At 38.2% G+C, this 19,686-nt stretch overlaps 1 protein-coding gene across 1 annotated transcript; it reads right to left on the bottom strand.

Annotated features, from left to right (window-relative positions):
- Positions 1–9,680: 9,680 nt before the first annotated feature.
- LOC131639270 (F-box/kelch-repeat protein At3g61590-like) lies at positions 9,681–12,264 on the bottom strand. Its single transcript, XM_058909766.1, has 2 exons — positions 11,990–12,264; positions 9,681–11,166 (listed from the first exon to the last, which is right to left on the bottom strand). The coding sequence occupies exon 2, from the start codon at positions 11,145–11,147 to the stop codon at positions 9,942–9,944; it is 1,206 nt and encodes a 401-aa protein (XP_058765749.1). The 5' UTR covers positions 11,148–11,166; positions 11,990–12,264; the 3' UTR covers positions 9,681–9,941.
- Positions 12,265–19,686: the final 7,422 nt, after the last annotated feature.

Here is a 19,686-nt window from a genome sequence, read left to right as displayed (position 1 = left end):
ATGGCCGGAAGAATGCTGAGATGGTCCCTCGAACTGTCCGAGTTCGACATACAGTACGAGGGCAGGAAAGCGCTAAAAGCCCAAGCACTCGCCGACTTCGTGGCCGAGATGACGACGATCTCCAACTCCCCAACACCCACCGAGAATAAGTGGACCATCTACGTTGATGGCGCCTCAAGCCACGCGGGCAGCGGAGCCGGTATCATCTTGGAGAACGACGAGGGGCTCCTCATCGAAGTATCCTTAGTCCTCTCCTTCGCCACATCGAACAACCAGGCCGAGTACGAAGCCCTCCTAGCAGGCCTACGCCTTGCCAAAGACGTAGGCGCTCGGGAAGTCGTGATTTATACCGATTCACAACTGGTCGCGTCGCAAGTTAGCGGCGATTACCAGGCCAAAAACGATACACTAGCCGAGTATCTATCGCTCGTCAAAGAAAAGATGAAAGGATTCGCAAAGGCAGACGTCGCTCACATCCCTCGGGAACACAACTCGAGGGCCGACCTCTTATCCAAGCTCGCAAGCACGAGAAAGAAGGGAGGGAACAAATCGGTGATACAAGAAATCTTGTCCGACCCGAGCGTAGGCAAAAACGCGCAGGCCATACAAGTGTTTGCCATCGGAGACGGCCATTGCTGGATGACTCCGGTATACAATTACCTCATGAACGACGAGCTCCCCGACGACCCAAAGGAAGCTTCAGCCATTAAAAGGAGAGCCTGCTCGTACACAGTCATCGAAAATAAACTCTATCGGCGCGGCTTCTCCATTCCCCTTCTGAAATGCATCGACGACTCACAGGCAACGGAAGTACTGCAAGAGCTTCACGAGGGGATTAACGGCCAGCATCTCGGCGGCCGATCTCTGGCGAGGAAAGCCCTCAGAGCCGGCTATTATTGGCCGACTATGCAGCAGGACGCCAAGCAGCATGTTCAGAAATGCGACAGATGTCAGCGGCACGCCGACATGCACCTAGCTCCCCCCAACGAGCTTAAATCCCTCTCCTCCCCTTGGCCTTTTTCCACCTGGGGAATGGACCTCCTCGGACCGTTCCCGGTCGGCTCGTACCAAAATAAATATCTCGTGGTCGCCGTCGATTACTTCACGAAATGGATAGAAGCCGAGGCGCTTGCCAAGATCACATCTCAAAACGTGCTCCGTTTCTACAAACGAAACATACTTGCCCGGTTCGGGGTCCCTCAGGCCATAATCACCGACAATGGCACCCAGTTCACTGACAAAAAATTCCAAGAGTTTGTGGCCAAGCTTGGCACGAAGCAACACTTCACCTCAGTCGAGCACCCTCAGACGAACGGGCAGGCCGAGGCAGCCAACCGAGTCATCCTCCGAGGATTAAAGAGAAGACTCGGCGAAGCCAAAAAAGCCTGGGTCGAGGAACTACATAGTGTACTCTGGGCGTATAGGACGACGCCTCATTCGAGCACAGGCGAAACTCCTTTCCGACTAACCTACGGCACCGAAGCCGTAATTCCCGTAGAAATCCGAGAGCCTTCTCGGCGCACCGAATTCCCCCTCGAGGAAGAACTTAACGACGAGGCCATGAGGGAAGAACTCGATATGGTAGAAGAGATTCGAGCAGGGTCAGCCCTCCGAGAAGCTAAACTAAAACAGCAAATAGCTCTTCGCCATAACGCCAAAGTTATAAAGCGCGAATTTGAAATCGGCGCCCTAGTACTTCGCAGAAACATGAAAGACTCGCGCGAAGGCAAGCTAGCCCCAAACTGGGAAGGCCCGTACCGAGTTTATGACAAAACCGAGAACGGCGCCTACTACCTCGAGAATCTTCTCGGTGAAAAACTTGCTCGACCCTGGAATGCTGAAAAACTCAGACGTTATTACAGTTAAACATAAGCTAAAACGCCCGGCCTCTAACCCAAACTCAGGTAACGGACGGGCACGGATCCACGTCGTCGGTACGGGCGTGAGTGTTCCACGACAGCAACGATCGGTTCCTCTCGTCGGATAGATGGACCGACCCCTCGGCGGATTCTACACCTAGACCCCCCGTGGAAGTACCTGCATGGCAGAACCCCAGCTCGCGATGGGATCGTTCACGCCGCGAACGCTTGGCCGCAACCGCGGTCTCGCGCTCGCTAAAAGCGCATACCTGCTCTGCGCACCCGGCCCGTACTCAACACGCCCGGGCAATCAATCTAGGTCGAGCATAGCCCACAAAACCAATAATATCACAAGTATACTGGTGACTCTCCGGCAGGTCCGAGCATAAGTCATCAGTCACCTAGAACAACCGCAAAATACTCTAAGTATAGAGGAAATACCTCGTCATACAAGCACGGCAGGAATGTTATCAAAAAGAAAAAACATACAGTGATAACGCCGAAAGTAAAAATAAACAGATATAAGCAAGCAGAATTGTAAGACATTAAAATTGCCGACCAACTTGGCCGGCGATGTCAAAGGTTACAATCATTACCGGGCACGCAGGCCCCAAAAATTATCCGGGCATAGCCCAACAAAAAGAATGGCACGCAGGCCGAGAAAAACGGACACGCAGGCCCGGAACTACACTTTCTACTCTTCGCTCCCCGGGGACTCAGGCACCAACACGCCATCTACGATCCTCGAAGAGAGCCCGACATTATCCTCCTTCAAACCAGGGTTCAGAAGCCTCAGCTGGTTAAGAGCACGCTCGAAACCGACGTCGGCCATGTCGGCCAGGCTTATCTTCAGGTTTTCTATCTTCTCCGCAAACTCAGCCCTAGACTTCAGAGCTGCCACATCCGGCGACTCGTCAGCCGAGGGAGCCCATTCGAGTCGAAGGTCAGCCAGCTTCTTCTTCTCAGCCGCGACCTCCGCATCTTTCTGCTTCAGGGCCGCGTCGACCTTCTTCCTCAACTCCTTGCGCTCGACCTCCATGGTCTTCACCTTGTCCTCGGCCACCTTCTTAGCCGCCTCGGCCTCCTTCAGGGCCTCGGTCGAGCCCGAACCTCCACTAGCCAACACTTGGGCCATCTCCAAGACCCTCACCACGGCGGCACTGTCGCACGCCAACTGTTTCTGAAGGGACGGGGGATCCATATCACTGATCCGACGAGCTTCATCCGGTGAGGTAGCCAAGGGGAACTTCTCAAAATAGCCTCCATCCTTGTAGCAAGAAGGCAACACGAAGGCGCGCCCGGGACCTAGGTTCGACTGATCTGGACGTCCCCCCTCGGAAGCACGAGGTCTCTTGGGTAACCTCTCGTCGACATGAATCTTGTGAGGAGAGCCTGCCGAGCCTGAGTTCTCTCCAGCTCCGGTACCCTGGTTCTTCTTCTTCTGATTCTTCCTCGCATCCAATGCCTGTTTCAGGACATTATCCTCCTTCTCCGGCATAGCCTCTGCAAAGAAAAAATAAACGAGTTAGCAAAATACCGGACAGAGATCACAAAGCAAGGGTAATGGACACAACCTAACAACGCCCAGGTCTCCTCGGGAGTCCGACAAGCTAGCAAAGCCTTAGTATTAATAGGCCGCTGCTCCGTGATCGGCACCCCGTCCTCGTTCAGTATGGGATCTCCATTCCTCGTCACCCAACGAGACAGGGTAAAACTATCTACGTATTTGCAGAGGACCGAGTATGACTCCCGGTCTTGATCATCCAAATCATCGTCCTCCCAAGCGTAGTATTTCGGAGGAGACGCAAAATGACCCTTCCACCAGAAAAACGGAAACGTCGTGCAGAACTCCTTTACTTCCTGCCCATGTTCATCCCTTACTATCTCCCCCTCGGCATCCCGCTCGGCCACCATATCCGACACCGAAGAATAGGCCGTTGGACTTAGGGGGCGGACAACGAAGTAGCGATCCTTAAAACCCTTCACGGAATCAGTATACATTCCGAAGAGTTTACGCTCGGCGTTCCTGAACGAAACCCAGCTGTACCGCCCGTTTGACGCCTGCCGTTGAACACGAAAACACCTTCCGAACAACGCAGACGTTGCGCCTATACCCAAATAATCACAAACAATCTCGAATGCCCGCATAAAAGCAAAGGCGTTCGGATGAATTTGGGACGGCGCCAGAGATAGAAACGCCATGACTGAAACCTGAAAATCAGAGAAAGGTAACCGGAAGCCGAGCTCCCTAAACACGTAATCGTACATCGCAAATCCGTCCCCGGCAAACCGAGAGCATATGCGTTCGTCCGGAGACAGGCAACCTATTTGATAATTGGGCGGATCTCCTTCCCCCAGGACCTCAATTTCTGTAAACGCCCCATCCAGAGACGCGGTGTACCGAGAAACAACGGACAGAGCCTCCTCGGCTATCCAATCGGGCGCAACGGTATGTTCATAACTGAATAACGGCATAGGGGAAACCCCTCCCTCGGCATTCGAACCAGGGGATCCCGTGTGAGCGCCTTCGGCCGAGGGAGTGCCATCTTCCTCAATAATTTCGACGTCGGAACTAGTTGCCGTCGAGCTGTCGGAATCACTGGTCGTCGAGTCGGTGTCCGAGCCGGTTCTTGAGGTAGCGCTCGAATCTGATTCACCTGCACGCAGAAGGGAGAAGTGAATTCGATATTCTATCAAATCCACCCTTCCACCGCAAGGCAAGCGAAAGGGTAGAGCAGGAGCAGCAGAGCCCCCGGCCAAACCCCATCGAGGAACAACGCTCGTCAACCGAGGACTCACAGATGACACGACAACCGGAAAGCTTATCTTAAGCAGTTTAACGCCAACGTACTCCGGCCTGCTAACCCACGCCGACCCCCGGGCATCGCTTAGATAACCCGGGGAGGATGACGATGGCGGAGACCTCGAAAGCGAAACACAAATTCTATGAAAAATAGTAAAGCAACGACAGGCTAAACGAACTTACTTGCAGACATGATGTAGATGGCCGGGGAGAATCCTTCGCTAAGCAACGATCTTGATATGACGAACGAGCTGGGAAATTATTCTCCGAGGAACCCTTGATCGAAGCCGAGCAGATAAATAGAGAAAGGAAAACTCCCTTATGAGAGAATTCGCCCCCTTTTATAGGAAAAAGGCTCGGAAGGCGAAGCGTCACCTCTCCTGACAGGCGCCGCCTCCTAGACCCTAGGCCATCAATGCCTATGCCACGTCAGCGCGTGCTTCCCACGCGCGACGTTTCGCCCACCACTGGATTTTCCTCCGAGCGCGTATATGTAACGAGGACCGATCCACCGAGCAACCACGAGAAATGGGGGTCCGAGCGTAGAAGCAAAGTCACAGTTTCTTAACCAGAAAACTCCGACTTGGGGGGCTCCTATTCTGGACTGGGCCAAGGCTAGGCCCAACACCGCTTTCGGCCCAATAAGCCTCAGAGGCCCATGTATAGTTCATGGCCTTCCGACACGCCTTGCTCGGCACCAACACCGCGCTCGGCGTTCATTCTCCCCCGGACATCATCCTTGCCGAGGACCCTGCTCCGCGCAGGGCTCCTTCATATCCAATCCTCCGAATAACTCGGATCCCACGTGGCTCCTAAAAGACCGCGTCCTCCCTTGGACTTCGGAGCGGTTAACCAGGACAGAGGGCGTACACGCACCTCCGATATTTCCGCTCAGGAAACCTGGCAGTCTCCTAGTTGGGCTTGGGAATCCAACCCAATAGCGAGATCATGGCCCAGCGCTGGGGGCTATATATACCCTCTTTAACTAGAGGGTCAGGTATTCAATTCTTACTCACTCTTAACTAGTACATGCGCTCCTTTGCTCGTCAACTTACTTTGGCATTGGAGTACCTTGCAGGTACACCCCCCCTCCTCCTCCTTCCTAGAAGATCCAGTCCGAGCAGCCTACGAAGATTCTTCTGATCAGGTACGATCATATCTTATGATAGATATATGCCTTAATGCATAGGTCCACAATGATAATGACACATTACTACAATTTAACATTGACCTAATCATATCCACGAGAGTGTGGTTTCGCCTCTCAAACACACCATTTTGTTGTGGTATGTCAGGCATAGTATATTGTGCCCATATGTCACAACTTTCGAGAAATTTTGCAAATAGACATGGATATTATCCTCTGTCATTATATTTTCCATAATATTACCACCTCTATTAGACCTCACTGTCTTTATCTAACTACCTTTCTATCTCATCAATGAATATCTTTAGGATGTCCATTATTTGAGACTTTTCATGCAATAAATACAAGTAACTATAACATGAGAAGTCATCAATGAAAGTGATAAAATATTTTTCTCTGCCCCAAGAAGGGATTTCGAAGGGACCATAAATATCAATGTGTAACAATTCAAGGAGATCACTGCTTCTTGTAGATGAATTCATTGATTTTTTGTGTGTTTTCTTTTAATGCAATCCAAACATATATTCTAGACAGTAAAATCTAATTGAGTCAATATTTCACCTTTTACTAACCTCATTATTATTTCTTTAGATATGTGACATAACTTTTAATGCCACAAATAAGTAGAGCTCTCATTATGTGTACTTCACTTACTACCACAACATGTTCAATATGAAACAAAGAATCTTTAAAATTAACATCAAGCTTAAAATTATATAAACCATCAACTAAAGTTTCAGAACCATAACAGTAAAAATCTTTAAATAAAGAAAATTCATTATTTTCAATTCTGAAATTAAAATTCAATTCATCCCACTTAGCCACAGAAACTAAATTCCTAGAACACTTCCAGTTACATAAAGAAACTTTTTAGATCTATGTCACATCCAGTATCCAAGATCGTCCTATACGTCTCAATTCCCTATATTTCTCTGCCCCAAGAAGGGACGTCGAAGGGACCACAAATATCAATGTGTAACAATTCAAGGAGATCACTGCTTCTTGTAGATGATTTCTTTGATTTTTGTGTGTGTTTTCCTTTAATGAAATCCAAACATATATTCTAGACAGCAAAATCTAATTGAGTCAATATTTCACCTTTTATTAACCTCATTATTATTTCTTTAGATATGTGACATAAATTTTAATGTCACAAATAAGTAGAGCTCTCGTTATGTGTACTTCACTTACTACCAACAACATGTTTAATATGAAACAAAGAATCTTTAAAATTAACATCAAGATTAAAATAATATAAACCATCAACTAAAGTATCAGAACCATAATATTAAAAATCTTTAAATAAAGAAAATTCATTATTTTCAGTCCTGAAATTAAAATTCAATTCATCCCACTTAGCCACAAAAACTAAATTCCTATAACACTTCCAGTTACATAAAGAAAATTTACATATCTATGTCACATCCAGTATCCAAGGTACGTCTCAATTCCCTTTATTTGTGCCTTCATTTTATTTCTCATATATAGAAATTTTTCAATTTCTTTTATGGTTTGGATCGAAAAGAATCCTTGCATAATATGTGACACATTTGTTGGGAAATATATCTCGAGCGGGGTTGAATTGTTGGGAAATATATCTCGAGCGGGATTGAATTTATTTATCACGAAGCCAGGCGAGCAGAGAAAATATTTTTAGATAGCTCAAAGTATAGTTGTACACTTAGGAAGACATATGATCTTCCATGTGCTTGTTTAATTTTAAAGAAGATCAAAATTGATAAACTCATACAAATGGATGAGGTTTACACATACTGGAAAAGACTCTTGTTTGATGATGATGATGGTGTGATGAAGGATGGTAAATCGAATATATCTATCATGAGTGAAATGGAAGTGATTCAAGAAAGATTTTTGAAACTTGATGATATCATGAAACTTCACATCGAAGAGTGTATGGAGAATATTGTCTATCTAGAAACTACATATTCGATACCACTCTCAGAATCGGTAAAAACAAAGAGGGCTCCTACGAATGTCAAACCAACATAGAGTGACAACTCAACAAAGCGGTCTTCTTCTTGTTTCGAACATGTTAACATACATTTTTTTGGATTCTTCAACTTCAAAATCTAAAAAAAAAGTGTTTTCAAAGGTGCTCATATTAGCAAACTATCTCCTTCACCACCTTTACCAAAAATCAAACACATTGAAGAGATGTTGATTTTATGCACAAGTACATTGAACGAATTGTAGATGTTATCGCGTTAAATGTGGCGGTAAACGTGGCTATCACGTTGTTTCACCTTTGCTAGAAAAAAGAGAGGAGAATCATACACTTGTCTGTCAACAGCTTCTTAAAGAGTTGGAGGGGTATAAGGAATTATACACAATGCTACATGTAAAAAAAATAACATTTTGATGCAGTTCATGCATCACTTATTCCTTGTTTTAGAGGTATGGCAGCGGAGAAAAAATTGATACACTTCCCTAAAATGGGTCATCTTATAGTAAGTGCATATAATAGGGTGTGTATTGATCTGACAAGATATGGCGTCTCGAAAACTTTTTTTCCACTTCGAGCTGCCCACCTCAAAATCCAACCGAACACATTATGTTTATTGGGTGACTTTCAAAATCACTATATTTTGTTCAAGTTTATTTGAAGTTGGGATGTCTTATACCACGGACATCATCGGAGTGGAAAACTCATTTCACAAAGAAGTTGAAACTTGTATGAATAGCTTTTTGGATAGGATGGAAGAATTCACTAAGTTGAGTAAGATTGAAAGAGAATCAAATAAGCAAAAGTTAAAGGCGGAACTACTCATAGATATAGATTTAGGTGGTTACACATGTTTTGATGCATTTTAGTTTTTATCTAAAAATGTATTTAGGTGGTGACTCATTTTTTGTATGTAATATTGAATTGTTATTGTCAACGATGTAATCTTTATACATTTTAATGTATATCTAACATTAATTATATAAATATTGCTTGTAAAATTTTCTACGTTAATGAAAAAAAATCATGTTTGTATCTGAAACATTTTGCCAAAACAGTTTCTGCAAAACCACTAGTAATAGGGTTTATTCGGAATTAGACACAATTAAGTTTCTAAGGCTCAGATTGATTTAAACTTGTATAAATATAGGTGTCCTTCATGTTGTTAATAAAATCACCACATAATGTCTCAATATTTATATATCGTATTTGTCTACTTCAACGACATGAGACCCCTCTTGAATCCCCTCTTGAATTTAGGTTTATAGAGATCACTTGTCTTATCGATTTGAAATCCACAGTAGACGATCTGTTATGATACCTAAACAATCAAATAGTTGTGAAAATTCACCCTCGATTAACAACGAAGGAAAGATAGAGTTCATCAAGTTTGAGCTGAAGACCGATGAACATTTAATTGTTATGTGGTTTACATTTCCCCGTAATAAAATAAAAAATTCGATCGATATGAATGCGGCTATTGCAAGATCAACCGAATATATTCTAAAAATGTTAAAACGTCCTCATTCATCTCTTAATAATTAAATACAATGTAAGATTTATTATGTATCTTATAACAAAGATTTATGTTAATTTATCTTATTGCTATTCTACAATTGTTCTTTGTGTAGAATAATAGAGAAGATTCTGATAGTTAACTTCTATAAAAATAAAGAGATTAATCTCAACCAATGCCGGCCATTTACAAAAGTAAGTTTATAAACTTTATTTGTCACACCTCAACCAAAGAAAAAGAAAACCCACCTTTGCAATGTATAAGAGCAGCCGTGGACCTCACTTCTCCACCAACCATACCATAGCTTATTTTACATTTCAAAAGTGCATGCACATGATAATTGACTAATCAATATATCAAAGTGATTTCATGTGTTAGACAAATAAAAAAAAATACAAGTCCATTCAATCACTTTAAAGGACAATCGCTTATTATATAAATGCTTATGTAGTATAAACTGTTTAAAAACATATAGATCTGTTGTATTTTTCAAATGTTATATAGTAAATATTTCAGTATCCATGAATCCAACATCTTATAAGCAAGTTGAAACACAAATCATATAAATTTTCAAGTAAAAACAATGAAGAAAATCACCAGAAACTTGAAACAATTGACAATAGCAGCTGTTTGATATTATAAAGAAAATCGAACTACGGAGCAATTTCAAGCCTCGGCTCGAAGCAGAAGCCAGTGAAAAGCTGTAGAGGGAACCTCTTTGTAACGGGGCATTTCTGTGACCATCTCCATTGTTTAATGTTCATGTCAAATGTGAGAAGTGCAGGAGATCCATAACTTTGAATGTATATTAGATCATCGACGCCACTGCTAGCAAAAACTTCGTCAAACTCACCAAAGCCTTGGAAGTATTTGTTAGGCATTCGGACAATTTCTTCCCACTTTCTATCGTGAAGAACCCAAATACCAATTCCTTTGATTATGTCTGGTCGATCATGTTTACCAATGCCTCCGACCATTACAAGCTTCTCCTTCATGTTCATTAGACGAGCACACGACAGAGTCAGAGAATTCGGTATAGGAATAAAGCTCAAGCTAGCTTGAGAAAATCGGTTGGAGATATTATATGCAACTAATGCGTGACGATTTTCTGGCAGAACGCCACCAATATAGTAAACTACAAAATACAGCACACCGTTGCAGATCACACTCTCATCACCACCTCTCCACCCCGTCAAAACCTCGGCTAGCGGCGTCGTCCATGCCTCCTCCTTTGAATTGTATATATGAATAGAGATATCCCACTGAAAAACATTTTCTGGGACTTGCTTTGATTTCACAACTGCAACAATATAACCATGAGATTCCTTGTCGACCGAAATCGCTAATGCACCGTAATCAGAGCTCATCCCTGGAGGCCTTAGAAGCTTCCTGCAACTTTTAGTAATAGGGTTGCACGTGAATAACTCTGTTCTGCTGTCGTTGTCCATGAAGCAAACTAAGCCATATGATGAAGAAAAGAACCAATTAGAAGTTCCGATGAAGGGGAGCTCAATGCGATACCATTTCCGAAGATTGGGATCATAAGCATGACCGGTTGGTTCATCAGAGCTCGTGAACATAAAATACCAAGGTTTTTGTGGTAGCAAATGGGAAGGGTTCCATAAAAACCTTTCCGCAGTCGCATTCCATCTTTTGCACACACAGCTTGCACGGAAAATGCTTGCAAGAGGAAGATAGGACAAGATACGCTCCAATAAATCATCAGGCAAAATCACGTCCACGGAAACAGCATTCACTTCTTTATCAATTTCCTCACCAAGATCCAAATCAAAGTCTTCAGTCTCCTTTTGCAAGTAGTCGTCATCATAGTGGCTGATCCACGCTATTTCTCCCGCCATAATAGTCGAAAGCAAAGGCCTAATGAATAAATATTTAAAAAATAACCAGTTAATTATTAAACCAAAGTAAAAAGAACAACTTAATCCGCGCATATAATACCATCGAAGGAGCATAAACAATCCATGCTTTGAACCAGTCAATTAACAAGATCAAATGTGTTGGACCAGTTAATAAACAAGATCAAATTTTGTCTAGGAGCATAAACAAGATCAAATGCACACACAAGAACCCTGCTAGGTGCAATCAATCCATGTGTTGACTAGTCCATACAGAGTTTTGCTCTGGCTTTAAATGATCCTCCACTAATGGATGGTGGGATTGATCCCTTTGAATTAGTTGGTTGCAAGGCCAGATACCTTGCCAATTGTGGATTGTGAAAATAGGGATTTACTCAAAGTCCGCTATGCTCCTAAAACACTACGTCGCTATAGCGCCTATTTGACAATACTAACAAGTCTAAATGTTAAGGAAAATACTAATAGATCTTACTACACTGTAAAATTTGGTCCAGTCTCCGAGTTGCTAGGTCAGATCATAAACTGATTTGGTATTAGCAATCAAAACCAAATCCTAAAGATGCAAATTTCAAACTTTCTGATTTATTTCAAGCGTATAAAAATGGCATTAAAACCCCACATTTTAGAGGAAAATTTGTATTATTCTACCTAAAAAAAGCCAAATTTGGAAGAATAACAGCAAATCAAATCAAATGATCAAACACCCCCACAAATCTTGAGATGACTAACTATAATAATCAGCAAAAAAAATTCAATCTTTTACACAAATCAAATTCCAAAAACACATACATACAGATCAATGAAACTGATTAGAAAATAGATACCTTGTTTGAAAGAGAGAGTAGAGTAGAGTACTGTCAGTGTGGGAAAGGGTGTGTACTCATGGAAGAAGAAGGAAACCCTAGAAGCTTAAAGAACGAAATGGGTTGCTCTAGATTTGGTTGAAACACAGAGACAGTGAAGAGAGAGAAAGAAAGAGAGTTGTTTTTTTTTTTTTTCTCTTGTTGGTGATGCGACAAAAACGAGATGAAATGAAGTGCGGTTTTATCTGTCTTTCGGATGGAATGGATGGTGCTTTTGTGTGGGGAAGAGGGAAGTGCATTAACTTAGGTTTTTTTATTTTTTTTGAAAAGAAAAAGAATCATTCTCATTTTCATTTTTTTAAATGAAAAACCCTCTCTATTTCTCAAGAGTTGTTTAGTTACTAAACTTTTGAGATGTAAATCCACATATATTTAGAATTTAGAAAGAAAAAAAATTGAAAACAAACAATCAACTAATAATTATTTTTAAAAAATTCAAATATAAAGAAAAAGTCAAAAATACAGAGTACATGACATTAATAAACTGTGAGTTCAAGAAAAGAGGAGAGAACGCCAACAAGCACAAGTCTTTTAAAAGAAGAACAAAAACACCACCACTAAAATTAGAGACATTAATCTCTCAAAATTTGGGGCATGCACAAAATGGAATTCGGTGCTTTCTGCCATAAGATGGTGCGGAAAATGCAAGAAGTTTTAGTAAGAAATCATTTCAAAGATTAAAGAATCATTTTGTCCAGTTGATATCAATCCTTAAAAACGAACTTGTCGTGGCGTTTCCATATGACTCATGTCATCTAATGTCAAACTAAAGATAAGCTCATCCTAATTTTAGACGTAGACCCAAAGGACCTTAGAACTTCTAAGATTGACCATATACTTCATGCAAAATTAACTTCCAACCTAGTCACCTAAAGATACTGCACCAACTGAAATACTGGATATTGCAATAGACAAAAAGATGACTAAAAGACCCAGTATCACCCTAAAACAAGACACATTCGATGACGTTCGGATCAACAAGTCCATAATCACCTTACGCCTAAAAAGAATAACACTAGTATGAATTATATCTCTAAATAACTGATAGGAGAAAATCATAACTTTTAAAGGGGTCAAAGTTTGCCAAATAAGATAGAGGACCCGATCAATCTATAATATAAGAAAATAAGGTGTTGTGGAAAACACATTTATGCCCTTGTCTCTATTTTTGCCACCTCATCAATTTGGGGGCAATTTGTGTCCAAAAGTTGTTTTTTGCAACCAAATAATTTGCTTTTGCCTATGATATCCACTGTTTACATTGATTGATTCAAAACGAACTACCCATTTTTAAGTTCTACAATTTTTTCCATTTTCCAATGTCAAATGCAATTAAAAATAAAACTGCTTCCCCCCAAAATGCAAAATCTCTCTCTCTCTCTCTCTCTCTCTCTCTCTCTCTCTCTCTCTCTCTCTCTCTCTCTCTCTCTCTCTCTCTCTCTCTCTCTCTCTCTCTCTCTCTCTCCCTCCCTCTTATTTGTTATCTCTTCCGCTGCCTCTCTCTCTTCTTCTTGTTTCTTTTTTCTTCCTTTTCTTCAACAACGATGTTACTTTTATCCTTCTCTGCTTAGATCTACGAATTTCAGACGATTTTACGACGGTGGCCAGTTTAACAATGGTAGATTTATGGTGGCGGCAACGCGTTTCCGACGACGAGTGTGGTGGTGGTCGAATTCGAAATAGTTTATGTGTGACTTTTTCAATTTAGGTTTTGTTATTAATTTATTCTCTTTTACTTGATCTATTTAGGTTTTGAACTTTGGGGAACCAACATTTCTTCCTCTCTTAACTTTACATTTGTATTTTCTCCCTTTCTCTACTTCGCATTGTATATTTGATTTGAGTTTGTTGATGAAATATGTATTATTTGCCACTGTGATCTAGAATTGTCGCATACACAAACCATATTGTTCTTTCAAAGGCATTAGAAAAATGAAGCATGGACCTTTTGGAGAAACTGTTACCATGCCATGTCGAGATTTTAGAAATGATTGATGAGAAGGTAATACAAATTATTGTTTTGCCTAAACTCTTCTATTTCAGGTAAATAAATTGAGTTATTGCTGATATTCATGTTTGACAGCTGATTCGAACCATAATCGCATAATATGGCAAAATAGATTCAAACTTACTTGATAAGAAATTGAAGGATATGAGAATTGTAACACCCCGAATTTAATTAAATTGGTTAATTAAATTATTGAAGGATTTAAATATTTGATTTAAGTCGAATTTGGATTGTCGGTGTTATTTAAGGGCGTATTTGGAATTATATAAATTGAAGTCGGATAGTCGGAAAATAATATTAAGAATAATATTATTTATAAGTCAGAATTATTATATTGATGGAATTATTATTATATATGATATAATTGATTATTAGAGTTATTTATCTTATTGGGCCTAGATTGGTTTGTAGAGAATAATAGAGAAGAGTTGTTATATGCTAAGCCCAATTGAAATAATAAAAATAGGGTTTTAGTGATTGAGAAGAGGAGTGTTGTCATTTGGGGGAAAAGTTGAAGAGAAGGAGGCTATGTCTTGAAGGGGAGACTAGAAGCTTGAAGATGAAATTGGAGACCCATTGAGTTGCTTCCATTGATAAGGTAAGGGTGGGGTTCTCTTCCTATAATTGGGTTTATGAAATCTTGTATGTTGGGGATTAGGGATTTAGGTTATTGCATTTGTTATTGTTATTTGTTGCTGGAAATTATGAATTTATTCCATGAGTAAATGAATTTGAGTTTCTATGTTGAGTCTATTATTGTTTTGTTAGAATTGTTGTGCGTATTTTGAAATTGTTATGTGTATTTGAAATAATGAATTCTGTGCGGAATGGAAAATGAGAATTGTTAAACGAGCTTGACGAACAGCACTGGATGTGAGCTAAACGAGCTTGACGAACAGCACTGGATGTGAGCTAAACGAGCTTGACGGTACTGTATATGAGTGAATGTCGTATGGAAGCTTGGACGGAAGGCAAGGCTACATTGACGGGCTTCCCTCCTTGGTTTTCTTTATTTGCTTTTCATTCCATTAGCCTTTGACGGCAAGGAATTTTGTTGACGGACGACATCCCATTTCTCCATTATTCTGCTAATTCATTTTCTATTTTAGTTACTGTTTCCATTTTCCTATCTATTTTCTACGCTAGTTACTGTTTTCATTTTCTAAGTTTCCATGTTTTCATAATACTACTTAAGTAAGATATATATGATGATATATGTATATACTAGAAATGAATGTCATGAAGTTGGGATATAAATGAAAAACAATAGATAAAGTAATCGTGAAACAATAGGAATTATAGAATTAATGTATTTCAAACAGTCCCGTTTGATCGAAATAGCCGAATTAAACGGTGTAATTAATTGTCCGGAATTTGATAAAAATTTACGTAGTAGTTAAGTTTAATTAGTAGATTAACGTGGTAGTGTTATTTTGTTGAAATTGTGAGATTTTACGAATCGACTAAAATTGTGTTTGGTTTAAATATTCTTTATAAATAAATTATAATAATTTAATAAAATTGTCAATAGAGTTGTTAGAGTTGTCAATAGAGTTGTTAGAGTCGACAATAAGTTGTCAGAGTTGTTTTGAATTATTAAGAGTCATATTTTTATTTGTTTTGAGTAATTCTGACATGTTTAGAGTTGTCAGTGTATAACGTCGGTGTTTGTTTTTTTCATTAGAACTTTAACAATTCATATCTTTTGAACCGTAACTCCGTTTGAGTCTCCGTTCGAGGCGTTAGAAAGCTATCGTGATTTTCTTTTCAATAAAAATGGCTTTGAACAATAGAATGCTAGAAATTAGAAATGGAGTAGAAATTGAAGTGAATTAAATTAATATAGTTTGATTTTAATTGTTTAAATTAATAGTTAAATTAATTGCAATGAGTTTAATTGATTGAAATATACTTGAAGTTGGATCAATCATTCGGTTTGTCGGTAAATTACGGTATTTTGAGGATTCGTCCGTAATTGTGTTTTGACTTGAATATGTATGTTGAGAATAATATATGTATATGTCATGATGTTGTGCTAATATTGATTCTCTGTGGTTAGTTGGATAGCATTAATTTTAATGATTAATTGCTTGATTTTAAATGTGTATGTTCATATATAATTGGCAAAATGAGAATTAACATGAGATAGTATGGTTACTAGTGTTAATTGGATTTTGTGAATCGTAATTGATTAATTGACCTTTTATATGTGAATGATATGTATGTGTTGTGAATGTTGTGTACAATTGGTGGATAATTCATCGAGTTGAATTATTGTGATATGCTAAATATTAAGATGGTAGAGATGATCTTAATTGCATACGTTTGATTAACATTGTACATACATTCATATCATGGATGCCTTGAAACAAAGGTGGTTTGCTTTGAAACATAAGCGAGGCTTAGATTCTAAAGTGAATCGGAAGCGGTAAACTATATGTTTACATTTGGTGGCTTTGATCTTGTCCGGATCTGAAGCGTGGCTAGATTCTATATGAATCGGAAGCGGTGGAACTTTGGGTCCACATTGGGTACCACATGCATAGAGTCACATGTCTTGCATTGAGTCACATTGAGGTTAAGTGATGTTTGAATATATGCATTTATGTGATTGTCATGTGTACATGAGATGTGATAATTGAAATTGGTGATGTTTTGATATAGGGTTAATACCTATTTTGCCCCCTGCCATATGGGGTGTAGTTGAAAAACCCCCCTGCCAAAAAAAAAGTTTCAAGAAGTGCCTTGTAAAATTTCAGAAGTTTGATTTTGAACCTTTTTCACGCCACCTCATTAAAAAGTCTGATGTGGCAATTTTTTTTATTTTTATTTTTTTATTTTTAATGACGTGGATGGCACAAGTGGCATTTTTATTATTTTAATTCCACTTGGCACTTTTATTATTATTTTATTGTTTGGTTTTTGAAATGTTAAATATAAAAGCTCAAAAACTGGTCCCAATGGGTGTTGAACCCGGGACACAAAGAATACATGGCCAGCACCTTTACCACTACGCCATGTGCTGTTTCTTGTTATATTTATGCCTTCGTTAGATTATAATAGTTAGTTTAACGTTATTAGCATTAATAATAAATGTTTTCATGATTAATTAATATAAATATTATTAGTTAATAATTATTAGTTATTAGTTAATATTTAGGTCCTAATATTTATTAGTTAATGTTATTAATTAATATTACTTAAACTATAAAATAATAATTAATATTTATTTTAGTTAGGGGTGCTCGCGGTGCGGTTTGGGCGGTTTTGACGAAAAAAATCATCCGAACCGCAAGAGAAAAATTAGTGCGGTTTGGTTTGGTTCGGTTGACTTTTAAAAAAAATCCGAACCAAACCAAACCAAACTAATGCGGTTTGGTTCGGTTCGGTTGGTTCGGTTTTTTACATAATTTTAATACATACACATATATACGACAACATAATTTTATATTTAGACATTCATACACTCACAAATAACAACAAAACTCGTCATATTTTGACAACAATTTTCCATGTAATATGTAAAAATTAAATTAGACAAAAGTGGAATATTAAACATTAAATAATAACATAAAACAATATAAAATTAATATAATGAAACAAAAAAATAGAAGAGACGAAAGATTAGTGAAGATGAAAAAGAAAAAGAAAAAGTGTTAAGAGATTAGAGAAGAAGATGTGCGATAAAAATGAAACTGAAATACAGAACATTTACATAAAAATGAGAAGGTGAAAAAGAAAGAATATAGGAGAGTAAAGATTATAGAAGAAGAGGGAAGATGTATGTGGCAAAGAAGGTGAAATAATGTTATTAGAGATTTGAGAAGATCAGGACTGAAATTATATGTGTAAGGATGAGAAAATTGTTCGTATTCATAAGGCTAATGTATAATAGGTTTAATTTTGGGTTGGATGTGAGTTAAGTAAAATTTAGGTTGTAACATAATGCGGTTTGATTCGGTTTGGTTCGGTTTACAAAATACAAACCGCAAACCGAACCGAACCGTGCGGTTTTGTTAAAAAATGACCCAAACTAATCCGAACCAAATGCGGTTTTTTGCGGTTTCGGTTTGGTTTGGTTTGGTTTGCGGTTTTCTATTGGGTTGGTTTGGTTTTGAGCACCCCTAATTTTAGTGTTAATGCTAATGAAATTATAAAATATAAATTAAATTAAATTAAACTAAATTAATATAAATATTATTATTTTATATTTTAGTGTTACTGTTAATTTGTTTTACAGTTAAACTAAATTATAAAATATAAACTAAATTATAAAATAGTTTTACTATTAATTTGTTTTACTGTTAAACTAAATATAAACTAAATTATAAAATATAAACTAAATATAAACTAAATTAAACTAAAACAATAATTAATATTTATTTTACTATTAGTGTTAATTTGTTTTACTATTAATTAATATTAGTATTATTTAATTTAACGTTATTAAATAATATTAATTTAATTTAGTTTATATTTCTAATTAATATTTTTTAGAGAAATATTTTTCTAATCGTTCCTTATATTAATATTAATATTACTTAAGATATATTTAATAATATATAAAATTAATTTCTGTAAAATTAATTATTTAATAAAATTAATTTAATTAGCGATATTTAGAGAAATATAATTTGATCTAATTATATTTCTAATTTAATTTAATTTAATTTGTTTTTGCCTTCTAATTAATATTAATATTACTTAAGATATATTTAATAATATTAATTAACGTTATTAATTAATATTATTTTCTATTAATTTAATTTAATTTATAAAACAATATTATAAAATCTATAGTAATAGTATATAAAATATATATTAAAAAAGTTACAGTATAACTAGTTGTATATAAATATCAATTAAATGCATATTGTTATAGTTGGATACAATAACAATAATTAAATGCAATTATATAACAACTTGAATCATCCAGCCTAGTGGCTATGCGCTTCAGCATGGAATGGGAGGGAGTGGGTTCAACTCCCACCTCCAACAAATTTTTAACATGTTTTCAAAAACCAATCAATAAAATAATAATAAAAGTGCCAAGTGGAATTAAAATAAATAAAAATAATAAAAAAAATGCCACTTGTGCCATCCACGTCATTAGAAATAAAAAAATAAAAATAAAAAAAATTGCCACATCAGACTTTTTAATGAGGTGGCGTGAAAAAGGTTCAAAATCAAACTTCTGAAATTTTACAAGGCACTTCTTGAAACTTTTTTTTTGGCAGGGGGGTTTTTCAACTACACCCCATATGGCAGGGGGCAAAATAGGTATTAACCCTTTGATATATAATTGGTTAAACGTGTGAATATGTGATTATGATGGATTGTGTATATATTTGGAATAATAGTATTGAATCCTGTGATTATTATACGATTGAACTTTGTGCATACTTGAATATGTGAAATTTATTGGATGATACTATTTACATGATTATGACTTGTTGTGCGATGAAAAGTATGCGAGATTAATGAACTGTGGAAGTATGATGTGTATGGTAACTGTTGATACTTGCGATGTAATGATTTTATATGCCTGAATCCTAATATACAATTTATCATGCGCCCACTTATATGATTTGATATCTCACCCTTTTCTCTTGTTTCGCCGTTGCCTTTATATTGGTAACGTGCAGGTATT

Source organism: Vicia villosa, unplaced genomic scaffold, assembly GCF_029867415.1.
Source record: "Vicia villosa cultivar HV-30 ecotype Madison, WI unplaced genomic scaffold, Vvil1.0 ctg.002571F_1_1, whole genome shotgun sequence".
NCBI lineage: Eukaryota > Viridiplantae > Streptophyta > Magnoliopsida > Fabales > Fabaceae > Vicia > Vicia villosa.
This window is presented reverse-complemented; position numbering and strand designations above follow the sequence as displayed.

What these genes read in the sequence shown, in the direction of transcription:
- LOC131639270 (XM_058909766.1), bottom strand. Translation starts at nt 11,147, where the DNA reads ATGGCGGGAGAAATAGCGTGGATCAGCCACTATGATGACGACTACTTG.